Raw genomic sequence first — 15,768 nt, 5'->3', positions numbered from 1 at the left:
CTCGAGCTTTTCATTGTTGTTTTTCAGTCAGAATTAAATAAATCTTACCTCGAGCTTTTAATTGTTGTTTTTCGGGCAGAATTAAATTAATTTTACCCTCTAGCTTTTCATTGTTGTTTTTCTGGCAGAATTAAATAAATCCAACTTCAAACTTATCATTGTTGTTTTTCAGTCAGAATTAAATAAATCTTACCTCGAGCTTTTCATTGTTGTTTTTCAGTCAGAATTAAATAAAACTTACCTCGAGTTTTTCATCGTTGTTTTTCAGTTAGAATTAAATAAATCTTACCTAGAGCTTTTCATCATTGTTTTTCAGGCAGAATTAAATAAATCTAACTTCTAGCTTTTCAATTGTTGTTTTTCAGTCAGGATTAAACAAATCTAACTCCAAGCTTTTCATCGTTGTTTTTCAGGCAGAATTAAATAAATTTTACCCTCTAGCTTTTCATTGTTGTTTTTCAGTTATAATTAAATAAATCTAACTCCAAGCTTTTCATCGTTGTTTTTCAGGCAGAATTATATAAATTTTACCCTCTAGCTTTTCATTGTTGTTTTTCAGTTGGAATTAAATAAATCTAACTCCAAGCTTTTCATCGTTGTTTTTCAGGCAGAATTAAATAAATTTTACCCTCTAGCTTTTCATTGTTGTTTTTCAGGCAGAATTAAACAAATCTAACTTCAAGCTTTTCATTGTTGTTTTTTGGTCACAATTAAATAAATCGTAACTCAAGCTTTTCATTGTTGTTTTTCAGGCAGAATTAAACAAATCTAACTTCAAACTTTTCATTGTTGTTTTTCAGTCAGAATTAAATAAATCTTACCTCGAGCTTTTCATTGTTGTTTTTCAGTCAGAATTAAATAAATCTTATCTCACGTTTTTCATTGTTGTTTTTCAGTCAAAATTAAATAAATCGTAACTCAAGCTTTTCATTGTTGTTTTTCAGTCAGAATTAAATAAATCTTATCTCAAGTTTTTCATTGTTGTTTTTCAGTCAGAATTAAATAAATCTTATCTCAAGCTTTTCATCGATGTTTTTCGGGCAGAATTAAATAAATTTTACCCTCTAGCTTTTCATCGATGTTTTTCGGGCAGAATTAAATAAATTTTACCCTCTAGCTTTTCGTTGTTGTTTTTCTGGCAGATTTAAATAAATCCAACTTCAAACTTTTCATTGTTGTTTTTCCGGCAGAATTAAACAAATCTAACTTCTAGATTTTCATTGTTGTTTTTCAGTCAGAATTAAATAAATCTTACCTCGACCTTTTAATTGTTGTTTTTCAGTCAGAATTAAATAAATCTTACCTCGAGCTTTTCATTGTTGTTTTTCAGTCAGAATTAAATAAATCTTACCTCGAGCTTTTCATCGTTGTTTTTCGGGCAGAATTAAATTAATTTTACCCTCTAGCTTTTCATTGTTGTTTTTCTGGCAGAATTAAATAAATCCAACTTCAAACTTTTCATTGTTGTTTTTCAGTCAGAATTAAATAAATCTTACCTCGAGCTTTTCATTGTTGTTTTTCAGTCAGAATTAAATAAATCTTACCTCGAGCTTTTCATCGTTGTTTTTCGGGCAGAATTAAATTAATTTTACCCTCTAGCTTTTCATTGTTGTTTTTCTGGCAGAATTAAATAAATCCAACTTCAAACTTTTCATTGTTGTTTTTCAGTCAGAATTAAATAAATCTTACCTCGAGCGTTTCATTGTTGTTTTTCAGTCAGAATTAAATAAATTTTACCCTCTAGCTTTTCATTGTTGTTTTTCTGGCAGAATTAAATAAATCCAACTTCAAACTTTTCATTGTTGTTTTTCAGTCAGAATTAAATAAATCTTACCTCGAGCTTTTCATTGTTGTTTTTCAGTCAGAATTAAATAAATCTTACCTCGAGCTTTTCATTGTTGTTTTTCAAATCAACTTCAATCGATGTGTCCGAGACGCTTCCATCAGGAAAGACCAACTGAGTCTGAAAGGCAAAAGTGAAAATGATGGACAAAAATAAATCATTTGATGCTGATTGGTCTAAACACATCTGCCAAGCAAACATAACAAACATTCATGTTCAACAAAAGAGGGCATCCATACATGACGTTTGTAAACGGGAAACACGTTAGTAGTGTAATAATGTTGCTTCTGGGACACCTCCGTTTAACATGGGAAATCCCTATCTAATGTCATTTACCCCCTTGTCTTTTTCAAAAATCATAAACACCTCTATTTCTCCCACCCTCATCTTTATAAACCTTTTGTCTGTAGTACCTATCCTTAATGTTGTTCATTAGACCACTCAAACACTACAAATATTTGTTTTCTCTTATAGACCTATCATCCTTCTTCTACATATCATCTGGCAGATTAATCTTTGACCCATTCACTTCCATATTAATTCTTTCCCTCCCTCATTGCCCCTAAAGACCTCTATTTCTCTCACCCTGTTCTTTACGAACCTTCTAACCTTTTGACATGTTATCCTTATTCATTAGACCACTTAAACACCTGTGATCCTTCTGACCTTATGAACCTTTTAACCTTTTACTCTTAATATCATCTGGTGAATATAACCCACTCAAACAACGACCCTACAAATATTTGTTTATGCGTGGGAAATAATTTAATTCTCCTACAACTCTCTTCACCATCTAATATATTAACAAAAAATATGTTTGAGTTTGGTTCTTTATTAAGATATTTTAACTGAGCTAAGATAAAATGGTAAACCTCCCTCAATGTTCTTGTTTGAGCACCTCCAGTGCCACATACCATTTTAAAATTAAAGTATATATTTTCCTGACAACCATCAAAGTTTTCCGTCCACTCAAAAATATTTCCATCTTTTTTACCCAATTCACCGGTATTTAAATTAATTCTCTTATTTGTTTTGTGAATTTTTTTACCAGTTGCCTTTTCAATTATACCTATTTGATATTTTTCACATTCATTATGTTTTCCATTTATATACCAAGGTTGATTACACCTCCACTCTTTAGTCTGGTTGATACTTGGTTCTATCATTTATATAATAGTAAAAAAGGCGGCGGTAGCCCATTAAAATCCCCAACCCCCCCTTTTTAACTTATCACTTATATATATCTTATCACTTATGTATATCTTATCACTTATATATATCTTATCACTTATATATATCTTATCACTTATATATATCTTATCACTTATATACTTATATAACCATAAGGGAGACTATCAATTCCATTTTCTAAAATAAACCTCTTATCATCAAAAGCCCCCAATGCTTTCTTATTCACCTCTTCTGAATATAATTGATGTTTATAACTTCTTATTCCATTAATCTTTCTAAACTCTTCTTTCTTTGTTGTTAAACAGTTATAATAATCCTTAAAGTTTATTGTTTCTTTAATGACATTTTTCTTTACACCTTTTAATTTCTTATCAGTTTTTTCAACGTTATTCACAATGTATTTATAAGCATAAGCCTTAGACCTCAATCCCACAAATTCACTCATGACATTTCCTCCTAATTCATCCTTGAACTTTCCAATCACCTTTTTATTTTTAGAAGAGAACAACTCACTCTCTGGACTGTAATTACTCGTGTCATAGATATTAATGTCTCTTTTCATGTCTGAATAAACATCGTTGGTATTAATTTTCAAAATAAAACTATCTGTATCCATATAAAGTAGATTAACATCATTTTGATATTTCTTCCTCAAGTTATTATAAAAGTAATCATACATTAATGACTTTGATAAATCAAGAATTGTTGTCCCAATATAAATAGGTTTGTTCATTTCAATACTCTCTTTAATCAAATGGATCGCACAAAAGTTCTCAGTAAAGACCTCAGCTCGAGTAAAACTCGGTCTATTAATTAATTTTGATGCTTGTTCCCAAGATGTTGATAATCTGATATTTTGTCTTTTCCTCACATTCTCCATAGTCTTACCAAAGACCGCATTATTCATCAATTTATAAAAGTCTTTCTCAAAATCTGTTTTTGACTCTGTTCTTCTTTGTGTATTAAAATCAATGTACCCCTTTAACCAATGACTTTGATTGAACTTTAGAACCCTATGGATCTTCTCTACTCTTAGACCTTTTGATAAATATTGTCGCAAATTTCTTTGGTGTAGAACATAATTTTTCTTGTTATATAATGTAGTAAGTAATTTTTCTGTTGATTCACCTATATCAAACGATCGTTGATAATCACTCAACCATTCTTTCTTTGGACTTTCTTTCTCACAAGCAAATGGGAGATCTTTGTGTAGGTTATGGAGTTCCTCTGGATATTTTAAATCAATTTCAAAATAATAACCAACTTTTTCTTCATCCAATTCTTTTTGTGTAGAGATACATACATCTTGTAAAACGTTTTTGTAGTCTTTTTCCTTTACCCATCTAAGTTTTCCATAAGGAAGAGCCTGAGACATTGCCCAGCCATACAGGTTGTTTGCGTCATAGTACATCAAGTAAGAACTCTCTTTCGTTGGATCATAATTTGGAAGATATTTGTTATTTGCTTTTGCGTATCTACTCGAGCAGACTTGTGAAATTCCACCTCTTTTTGCCTTTTCAATCATCAAAAGCATATCAACATCGGTTATCAAATCCAAACCTTGTTTTGTCATTTTCAACATCGCACTCCAGGCCAATCCAGGTGCTGTGTAGTAGTGAGCAGGATCCAATCCATATCCAGTGCGACAAACAGATCTAAAGGCTTCAAATACATCGGCCAATAAAAGCACATCAGTTTTGAGATACAAATCGTGATACTCGCCAAGATTCTTGATGTTATATTTTTCCCAAACATTTTGTGCGTGTACATAATCTTTATCAGATATATTACTGTTGTTTAATTTGTTATAGAAATTTTCTTTTGAAGGAAGTTGTGTTTCATTGAATCTCTCAAATGAGTCCATATAGTCATAGGGGTAAATTCCCTTTTGTGTTAGAAAATCTTTATCTAAAAAATACTCTGAAAGACATGGAAACTCTTTTAGATTTTGAACCAAGTTAACCAATGGACTTGCCATGAATTTAAATGTATCAAGAAATCTGATATGAGTAATAGGAGATGTGTGAATTGTTTTTGTGAATGAAATGTATTTCTGATCCGTGTTTGGAATTGCTGAGATACTTCCAGAAGTCTTTGAGAGTTCCTTGATAAATAGATGTGTATCATAATGAGCGTTGTTATGAAGAAAGACAGGAATGAAAGAGGGGAGTTGATAATTAATATTACAACTTTGATGAGCCGGACCTCTATATTTACCAGTGAGATGACAATGGTCTCTAACCTTTAGACCTTTACCAATTTTCTCCTCACAAATATGACAGACATTGTTTTTTATAAATTCCCTTTTTTCTTTACTTGTTAAGGACATTGGTTTATTGGTTTCTCTCATTATCTTGGTTAATCGAACACAGTCTTTTTCTAGTCGTTTCACAAACTCCTCTGGGGTATTTGAGCCTCTATACATCTCTAACTTGTTATATTTATCACCAACGGATGATTTGATATAATAACAAAAACCACAAGGAGTATGTTTTTGATATTTATTTGTGTATGATTCTTTTGGATCTGGAGAAGCAGTATCAATTTTTTCTAAAATACTTTCAAAATCAGCATATATAACAAATGGATGTTTGATCTTTTTATTTTCATCTTTGAATGTGATCTTTGAGCCTTCTTTAGGCATATTGATTACCGTTGATTTATGTTCGCCACAATAATTTGAATGTTTATCTAATCTTTCTTGTGAATTGAAGAAGTTAAGACAACGCAAACAAATATATATTTTATTTGTTCTCTTACAGACTTGTGGTTTTATTAATTTAGCAATATCTTTGATGTATGTATAATGTGAATTTTCGTCTGAATTAAAATATAGAAGATTAATATGAGTTTGTTTACAATTGTCAGAAAGCTTTAAAACCTGAATGTTGTTTGTTTCTGTTAGACCATAAACATTAACTGATAAATTAATTCATCTTTTCAAATTTAGGAATATCATTTAAAGTCATCGGAAACTTTAGATCTTTCGTATTTAATGTATTCTCATATTTTTTATAATGAGATACTCTTTCATCATGAAAATGTGGAGGATGTAAGTGTGCTAAAATAGACCAGAGAAAACATTTATTGTCTTTATTTTTGATATTGATAACTGCTTTTCTATTTTTGATAACACTGGGTAAATCAATGTAAGAAGAAGCTTTTAGAGGATCTGATTTAAGAATATGAATGTCTATGTAAATAATTTTTCCTATATTGAATCCACTTCCTACGATTGAATTATCCACATCTTGCTCTTGTTTAATAAGTTCATCATAGACTCCTGATGTTTTAAAATCTTGATATGAAGATATAAAGTGTGGCTCAGTTCTCATGTATGGTGCATCTATAACTCCTTCATCCTTTGTCATTTCTAATTTTACTCCCATATAAAATTTAAGTGGTTTCATTTCCTTTAGTGTTTTTTCAATCAACGTTTGAACAGCAGGTTTAACTATTTCTACAGCATCAACTATAGACTCTGGTTCAGGAGGTTTGAAGTTAAAGACTCTTATTTTAATATGTCCTTTGAATGCTCCATCAGAGTTTTTAGTTGTGATAAAATTTGATAAATGTAGATTTGTTTTAAGATGTATTTTGAAGCCTTTCTTGAGGATATTTTTATTACATGTAGAACAGTGTTTTGTTTCAGGTGGAAGAGGGGAAACTTTGTTTAAAATGTTGTATGTATGTTTTGCGGTGAGAATATGTTGTTTATAATATTTTACTTCCTTCTCGCAAGTATCACAATAAACCATATTTATAGCGTGAGAAAACGTGGTGTTTTATATATATCACTGTGCTTAAAATAAAACACTTTTGGGCTTTACAGCTCCGTTTTATATATATCGCTGTGCTTAAACTAAAACACTTTTTCACTCAGAATCATCTAAGTCATAACTATCACATGAATACTCAGAATCATACTCAGAGTCATCAATAAAGCTACTCTCATAACTATCATTTGAGCACAAACTATTAGTATCATAACTATCATCTGTGTTCAATGAAATACTATCATCACCATCGTCCAAGTTCAATGAAATACTATCATCACTATCGTCCGAGTTCAATGAAATAGTAAAATCTTCACTGCTGTATTGACTCGTATTTAATTAGCAAGAAAAATATTCCCATCAATATCTATATACTTTCTTTCATTAACAGATTCAATCTCGACAATTTTTATATCAAAAGTTATCTTTAAATAATCTCTAACTATCATAGAACGAAATGACATTTCACCAGAAATATTAACATCATTCATTTTACTTAGATCTACACCCTTTGGATTATTAAAGAAAATACAAATGTCTCCTCTAGAATTATTAATGGTCTTATCATTCTTTTTCAAAGTATCGTGGTCAATCACTTTTTCAAGCTTTGAATAAATTGCCAGGAGTAGAGGAGAAACTTTTGTTAGATTTACTTTAATGGATGTCTTTCCAGGTATAGTTAGAGCTCTTCCTTTAAATGAAATAGAGGGGCTCATGTTATTTTCCATAACTGGTTTTACCCAAAAATTTCCATATTTATCTTTGTTCAATTTAACATCTTTGACATATTTTTCTATATCTTCCACCGAAGTAGAGATTGATTGAAATTTGTCTTTTGTGCTTTGAAACATTGTATTTATTAATGAATAAACTTGCGTTTAGTTTAAGTAAAAATTTACTATATAAATATGATAAGTTCTGAAGGATATTTAGAATTTCCAGACTCTCCATATGATAAATTAGAGAATTGTCCGGCTTGTGATAGAATAGGGCTTAATAATGAGGGTTCATATAAACAATGTTTATTCTGTGATTATATTCTAATTAATGATAATAAGAAATATAAAAAAACATATAACTCTTTTAAATTAGAACCAAAAATGAATTACTTTACAAGATTAATAAGAGAGATGAATGTTAAGCATTATGGTGATAATACACCATTTCTTACAAGGAAAGAGACTCTTTGTATTGAGGAAATGTATAAGGGTTTAATGATATTTATTATTCAAAATAATTTTAATGGAAATGTTAATACAAGATACTATATAAATAAAATAATGAATTATTTTGAAATTAAACCCGAACTCAGGATAAAATATAGAGTTTCTAAAATAGCTCAAAAAAAGTTAGATGACTTGTTTTCCAAATATATAAATGAATGATTTTTTACCCGTTTGGGAAAATAAGATAAAGTTTAATAACCATAAAAACATTCCAAATTCATTGAGATGTCTAATAGTTGGTTCAAGCGGATGTGGGAAAACCTGTTTACTTTTAAAGATGCTCCTTGGTCCTAATTTTTTAGATTATGATAATTTAATAATTTTTACAAAGTCAAGTTTTCAACCCGAGTATCAACTACTCTCACAGGGTTTTAATGCAGGTCTTAAAAAGGAAGACATTATCGGTTTATTTAAACTTCAAAACAAACTAAATGATTATAACATTGAGGATATAATACAACTATTTTGTGATACACAGAAATCAAAATCGAAACCCATAACTTGTATTCTCAGTGATAATACGGATGATATACCTTCACCTCAAGATTTAGATAAATCAAAAAAGAACCTCGTCATCTTTGATGATTGTGTTAATGAGAGAAACCAAACAGTAATGGATAGCTACTATACAAGAGGGAGACATTCTTCTTGTAATTGTATATATCTTAGTCAATCATATTTTCAACTCCCTCGACGCTCAATAAGAAACAATGCCAATACTTTTATTTTATTTAAGTTAAATTCAATAGATGTAAATAATTTTTGGAGAGATAATTGCTCTACGTTATGTAGTAAAAAAGAATTTGAAAATTATATGAAACACACGATTGGAAAATATAAATATATTGTTGTGAAACAAGATGAGATACTAAATGATATTTTTCAATAAATAAATACAGAAAATGAATACCGAAGAAAGAGAAAGAAAGTTTAAGGAACATCAACAATTAGTTTCAAAAGTTGTTAAACAACAGGAAGAGATAAAGAAGAAACGGAGACAGAAACTAACTGGTGAAGAAGCCTTTGAAAGAAAACAAGAGAAATTCTTTAAACCACTTTTGAAAACTCAACACTCACCTACAGTTCCCACGGTAGAATTTACTCCGAAAAAACTTCAAATGCTCAAAGATTTTAGTCAGATAACAAAACAAGAACTTGGTGAATTAGAATATGATGACGAGGGATTATTTCGGAAACTTGAGGAGGTAAATCAACCCCCTAATTATGTTGTGGAAGCTCTTCAAAACAATGAATATTCGGCGGGTTCAAAAACCAGAGCAGGTCTCATTCCAACAGAAGAACCAGCAGTGTTTCATCTTGTGGAAGAAAAGGTATTGATATTTAATGATGAATTGATGTTCTTGAGTTCTACTCAACCAAATGTTAAATTAACTCCAAGATTAATGTTTCTTCTAACAAACCCCGGATTCAGCGGTTCAAAATATTTTGAGGAACCACTTGATATGGAAAGAGAGGAAGATAGGGTATATATTGAGTTGTTAAATGCACTTGATTATGGAGTTTCTGTTGCTGGTAAAAGTAAGAAGAATGAGAAGGAGAAACATATTATTGATGCTTTAAGTAAACTTGGTTCAGGTGTTAGTTTTCTTCCAAATGACCCATCACAATTAGTTAATAGGCTATTATTGTTGTTAGGTAGTAAGAAGGCTGGAAACAACAATTGTTTTAATGAATCCTCAGCCATTTTAGATCAGTTGATGAATCTGAAAATAATTAATAAATGTCAATACAAAGATATTTTATTAGATATTAAATAAGATGAGAAGCACAATTCTTAGTTTTAATTTCACAACGAGCGATTACACAGCTTCATTCCCTTACCCACTACAACTTGACCCCCTTACCTCATATGAGGCATCTTTATTGTCAATGGAAACTTATAATACCTTGTTTAATATCACAGAGAAAAACAACAAGTTTAGTTATAATCCAGGAAGTGGATATAAAACTATAACCGTTTCACCTGGAGCTTACGAGATTTCTCAAATATCTTCAGAAGTCTCTCGCCTTATGAAAGAAAAAGGTGATGAACCAAAAAATATTGTAATAGATATTCAAAAACACACTTCAAAATCAACTATTAAACTTAAAAATAATTATAAAGTTGATTTCACGATTGAAAATTCGTTTAGAGAGCTATTGGGTTTCTCTTCAAAAAAGATTGAAAATAACGGGACGTTTTACAGTGATAATGTTATCCAAATATCCTCCGGTATAAATTCAGTATTAATTCATTGTGATTTGATTGATGGTGCTTATAACGATGGAATAAGAACAAATACAATATTTTCATTCAGTGCATACTCAACCCCGATTGGTTATAAATTTAATATGGAACCAAAAAATCTTGTCTATTTACCTGTGTCAGGAAAAACCATATACAGAGTAAATTTTAGGATAACCGACCAAGATAATCGTATGATATCCTTTAATGATGAAATTATATCCATCAGAATTCACCTACGTGAAGTTTTTCAATAAATAAATAATGGTTATTGTGAGAAAACACGAGTTGGGAAAATATAAAATAATTACAGGGGAGGGCATGTTCCTTTCACCAGACTATACAAGGTATGTGGGTAGAGGATACTATAAACCTAAGAGACAACGAGGTGTAGGTCATCAATTTCGAAATAAAGGAGATGGGATAATTGATACTCTAATGGGTATTGGTTCAACCATCCTTAAACATAAAGACCTAATTGGTTCAACTGCTTCTGCCGTGGGCTCCGTTGCGGGTGCTATAAAGAGTATAAAAGATGCTCAAAAGGAGTCTCATAAATTACAAGCAATCAAAGAAATAAAAAAAGGTAAAACTCAACTATCTTCACAAGAACGACAAAAAATCATTAAAATACTTGGGTCAGGGTTTCAACAATTTTAATGCTATATAAATACAAGTATGGAAGCGATTGATAGTATCTATGATTTGGATGATACGATTATCATTTCAAACTCCACTAAAAAGGAAGACTATTTTAAGGTAAATGCTATAACAGGAACAGACTGGAATTCAAACGGAACAAAAAGTTTTGAAATAAATAATCAACAAACTTACTTGAATATAGCTGATAGTTTCTTGCTGTGTAAATTTAAATTCACTAAGGCTGCGAATAATACTAATGCTACACTCGTAAATGATTTCTTCTGGAAAATGTTTGACAGTGTCCGCCTGTATATTGGAACACAAGAGGTTGAAGCGGTTGATTATGTCTCTGCTACATCTGAAATGATGAAATTTACACTATATTCGTTTAGTGATAGAATGGGTAAGGGAGCTGTTGAGGGTTTTATTCCTGATATGTCAACGGGTACAAACGCAGACCCTGGTTATAGTCAAAGGAAGTCAATGTATAATGATGACGCAAAAGCTGAGAATAGTTTTACCGTAGCAGTACCTCTGAAAGGTATATTTGGATTTTGTGATTATGATAAAGTTTTGTATGGGCTTAAAATTAGATTTCAACTACAAAGGAATGATAATGTAAATAGATTGCTTTTTGGGGATGAAAATGCTTTTGGAGAAAATAATAAATTTGTTATTAATGATTTGTGTTGGTATATCAGTGAATATACTCCTAATCTTAAAACGGAAGAGATGTTAAATAGAAGACTTAACTCAAAGAAACCGCTAAATGTATCATACCTTAAAAGAAGATGTCAACACGTTAAACTGGAACACACTACCTACACTTGGAATTTAGGTGTTCTTCAAGGAAAGCCACGATACCTCTGGCTCATTTTTAAAAAACCAGATGGAGAGGACGGTACTAATAAGAATAATGCCCTGAGTGATAATGCAAAGGTGAAACAACTTCGGGTTTCTCTTGATGGCACATTTTATCCACGAGATAGATTGGAAATTGATTGGGAAAAAAATGATTATGCGGAAGCCTACAAGTCCTACCAAAAGGTGTGTGAAAGTAATGGTAATAATGATCCTATTTTGGATATGGTTGCGTTTCAAAAACTTTATACAATCTACGCAATTGACCTGAGTTCTCAAAAGGAAACTATAAAGTCTAATCGAGTGGATACTTCTCTATACATTGAAAGAGGGGAGAGTGAAGAGGTTAATGCATATTGTTTGCTTTTGGAGGAAACAGAATTACAGATTAATACAGATAATGGTGTTATGATTAATATCACATAGGTTTTTTCTCATAAATAAATGGTTGGGGTATATGTTAATCAAATCAATCTTAATAAATTAACATCTTGTATTCAAAATCAAAAGCCTTGTATTATTAATGTTAATACAATTCAAAGAAAAGGAGCTGTAAGAATTGATGTTTTACTCACACACACACAAGTAAAAACACTAAATGATGTTGGATCACTTAAAATTAAAATGACGAAACCTATGTTAAAGAAATATTCAATAGACGAGTCAAGAGGAGGATTTCTCCCGTTTCTAATTCCTTTATTTGCTGGTTTAAGTGCGGCGGGAGCATTGACTGGTGGTATTTCAGCAGCGGTAAAAACTGCTAACGAAAGGAAGGCACAACTAAAAGCTCAAAAAGAATTGGAAAGACATAACAAGGAGTTGGAGAAACAAATTAGTGGAAGTGGTGTAATTGTAGATTTTGCTCAAAAACTTGAAAGTCTACCTGATAAAGCTAGATTGTTGGTTGGAGATATGCTTTCCTCTATCGCTCAAGCGGGTGTTAAACTAACTAAACGGGGTAATGGATTGTATCTTTCTCATAAATAAATGGATAAATGGTTTAAACAATTTGGAAAGAATACAACGTCAAATATAGAACTAGCTAAGTATTGTAAAACACTAAAAATTGATAATGTGGTTATTTGTATGAGAGATGAATTAACACATATAAATAAGAATACAAAGAATATTATTATGAATTTAGACACACAGAATGGTTCTCATTGGGTTTGTATTCATAATAGTCAGGATAAATATTATTTTGATAGTTATGGTATGCCACCACCTGTTGAAGTAATACAATTCTTACAGAATGGTGTTTATCAAACATTCCAAGTTCAAGAAATTAATTCTAAATGTTGTGGCCAATTATGTTTATATGTATTATTTCAACTCAACAATAATGAAAATTTTTATGATATCATTTTTTATCTAATATAAATGACCTATGTTGGAAAAGATGGTTCTATCTTTGGAAAATCCTCTCAGGATATTGATTTATCAAATTATTATACAAAGGCACAGGCTGAACGACAAAAATATAGTGTAAGTAAAAATATTAATATGAAGAATACTTATAAATTAATCAATTATCCAAACCCTACAGATGCGAATGACTTGATTAGATTCAGTGATTTATCACAATATATATCTTTAAAGAAAACAGCACGTTTTGTGAAACAAGTAAAATTTACAACCACAACACCTGGTTATACTGACCATACACCTTTCCTCATTGAATTTAACTACCTGCTTACAATTAAATTTTATAAAGAAGGACATTTAGTTAATATGCGAATTAATAAATGGGGGTATGATATGCCTGATTTAGGGTATAATTGGTCTTTTTCAATAAACATAGAAGACCTACATGATTTAAATCAGTCTCGTAAAGAAGAATATTATCCACTTGGTGAAGATAAGGATTTATGTGGAAGTACAATTAGTAAACAACAAATACGTGATTTTAGGAAAATAAAAATATATGATAGTATAGCGATGGTTCGCATGACAAAGAAGGAAGGTAATGAGATAAGGATAGAAAGCCGAGGAATACAAACCGATTTGGTAGTGGGAAGATGGGGTGGTATTACCTGTCATAATATTAATCTCACATATATTTCTGATACATAAATGGCAGGAAGAAGACTACAAGAGAATTATAATTTTTGTATTCAAGGATACCTACAAGAAAAGGGTGCTCGGTATTACATACCTTATGATTTGGAGCATATACATGGGAATTTTGTCATAAAAAACTGGCCTTATACTGATATTGTTAAACCCACAAATAGAGACTTGTTTAAAATATTAAATAAAAATGAACTTCTCAAAGTTATGAAATATAAAACTCTTTTAGAAATCGTCAACAAATCTTATTGGTATCCTATTATGAGAAAAATAATTATAGATACAAGAATATCTCAAAATCCAGATGAGTATATGTATAATATTCTTTGGGGTTCAAACTCAAGGGTAGCAAGGGATGAGGAAGGAGTTGAAGAAGAGAAGGAGGAAAGAGAGAAAAAGGAGAAGGAGGAAAGGGAGAGGGAGGAGAAGGAGGAGAGGGAGAAAAAGGAGGAGGAGAGGGAGAAAAAGGAGAAGGAGGAAGGAGAGAAAAGGGAGAAGGAGGAAAGAGAGAAAAAGAAGAAGGAGGAGAGGGAGAAAAAGGAGAAGGAGGAGAGGGAGGAAAGGGAGCAAAGAGAGAGGGAGGAAAAATATAAAAAGATGGAAATCAGTGAGATTCGTAAAAGATTGAGTGTATTACAGCAAATAAATCAATCTCAACGCACCGAAGAGGAAATTAAAGAATTAACAACTCTTATGAAGATAATGGTTTCAAAAATAACAACGTTAATGTCTTCAATTTCAGGGAGGAGATTTAAACGAGAAAGTGGTGAAGAAGAAGAAGAAGAAGAAGGAAAAGATTATGTGATTGATGATGTTGGTGTCATTGACTTTAGTTAGTTTTTATTTGTAAATAAATGGAGGAGAGAGTGAAGGCATTCCTTAGGATTCTTTATGTTTTAAAAATAAAGATTGAAATGTATATGTTGAAAACCAAAAAGGTTTTGATACTCTGTCGGAATTTTTCTGATAAATAAATATGAGTTATTGTCTCAAATGTAAAAAGAAAACTAAATCTAAAAATATCTCTTATGTTAAAGCTAAAAATAATAGAGTTTATCAAAAAGGAATATGTCAAGTATGTGGCTCTAAAAAGTGCCAATTCATCTCTCCTAAAAGAGGAGGAGACATACAAAAGTTTCTGTCAGGAAGTAAATTTACAACAACTGGAATTCCAGGGGAATTACACCTTCCAGGGTATTCTTTCTGTGGTCCAGGAACAAACTTGGATAAAAGATTAGATGAGGCTGACAATCCTAAACCTTGGTCTAAACCTACAAATAGGGTTGACGAAGTGTGTATGAAGCATGATATTGCTTATGGGAAAACCACTACGTTGACTGAAAAACATAAAGCCGACAGCGAAATGTTGTATAATTTGTCTTTGATACAAAATCCAACGTTGAGAGAGAAAGTTGATAGGTTTATTGTGAGAAATTTGATAAATGCTAAATTGAAACTTGGTCTTGGTTATTCCTCAAAAAACTATTAGGCTCTAATGATGTCATCAAGACTGAGGAGCTTTTGGCTGAAGAATTACACAAACCTATAATCACAAAGTTTAAAAGAAGGAAGGTTTATTCTAAATACACCGACCACATATGGTCCGCTGATTTAATTGAATTGAATAATGACAGGGGATACAGGTATGCTTTAACCGTTATTGATTTGAGGAGTAGATTTGCCTGGGTTGTCCCTTTAAAAAATAAAAGGGGTGATACTTTAATGTTAGCCTTTAAGCTAATATTTGATCGGGATAAAAGGAAACCAAAGAAGTTATGGACTGATGAGGGAACAAAGTTCTATAACAAAATATTCATGAAATTTCTTAAGGGGAAGGGTATTAAATTATACAGCACCTTTAATGAAGGAAAGGCAGTTGTTATTGAGCGTTTTAATCGTACTTTAAAAGAGAAA

The 15,768-nt window shown here is 31.1% G+C and overlaps 1 protein-coding gene across 3 annotated transcripts in view; it reads right to left on the bottom strand.

Moving 5' to 3' along the window:
- LOC137420624 (uncharacterized) overlaps positions 1 to 15,768 on the bottom strand; it is a 118,168-nt gene that overhangs the window by 73,420 nt on the left and 28,980 nt on the right. For all 3 annotated transcript variants that reach the window (XR_013622510.1, XM_078772478.1, XM_078772479.1), the window contains exon 5: positions 1,883 to 1,963. Coding sequence is in view for 2 of the 3 variants with exons in the window: in XM_078772478.1 (XP_078628604.1) it covers positions 1,883 to 1,963 (81 nt within the window). In the remaining variant the exon portion in view is untranslated. The remainder of the gene's footprint in view (positions 1 to 1,882; positions 1,964 to 15,768) is intronic.

This window comes from Myxine glutinosa, chromosome 2 (assembly GCF_964187855.1).
Source record: "Myxine glutinosa chromosome 2, kmMyxGlut1.1, whole genome shotgun sequence".
Taxonomy (NCBI): domain Eukaryota; kingdom Metazoa; phylum Chordata; class Myxini; order Myxiniformes; family Myxinidae; genus Myxine; species Myxine glutinosa.
The sequence above is the reverse complement of the archived record's forward strand: the minus strand, read 5'-3'. Positions and strand labels throughout refer to the sequence as shown.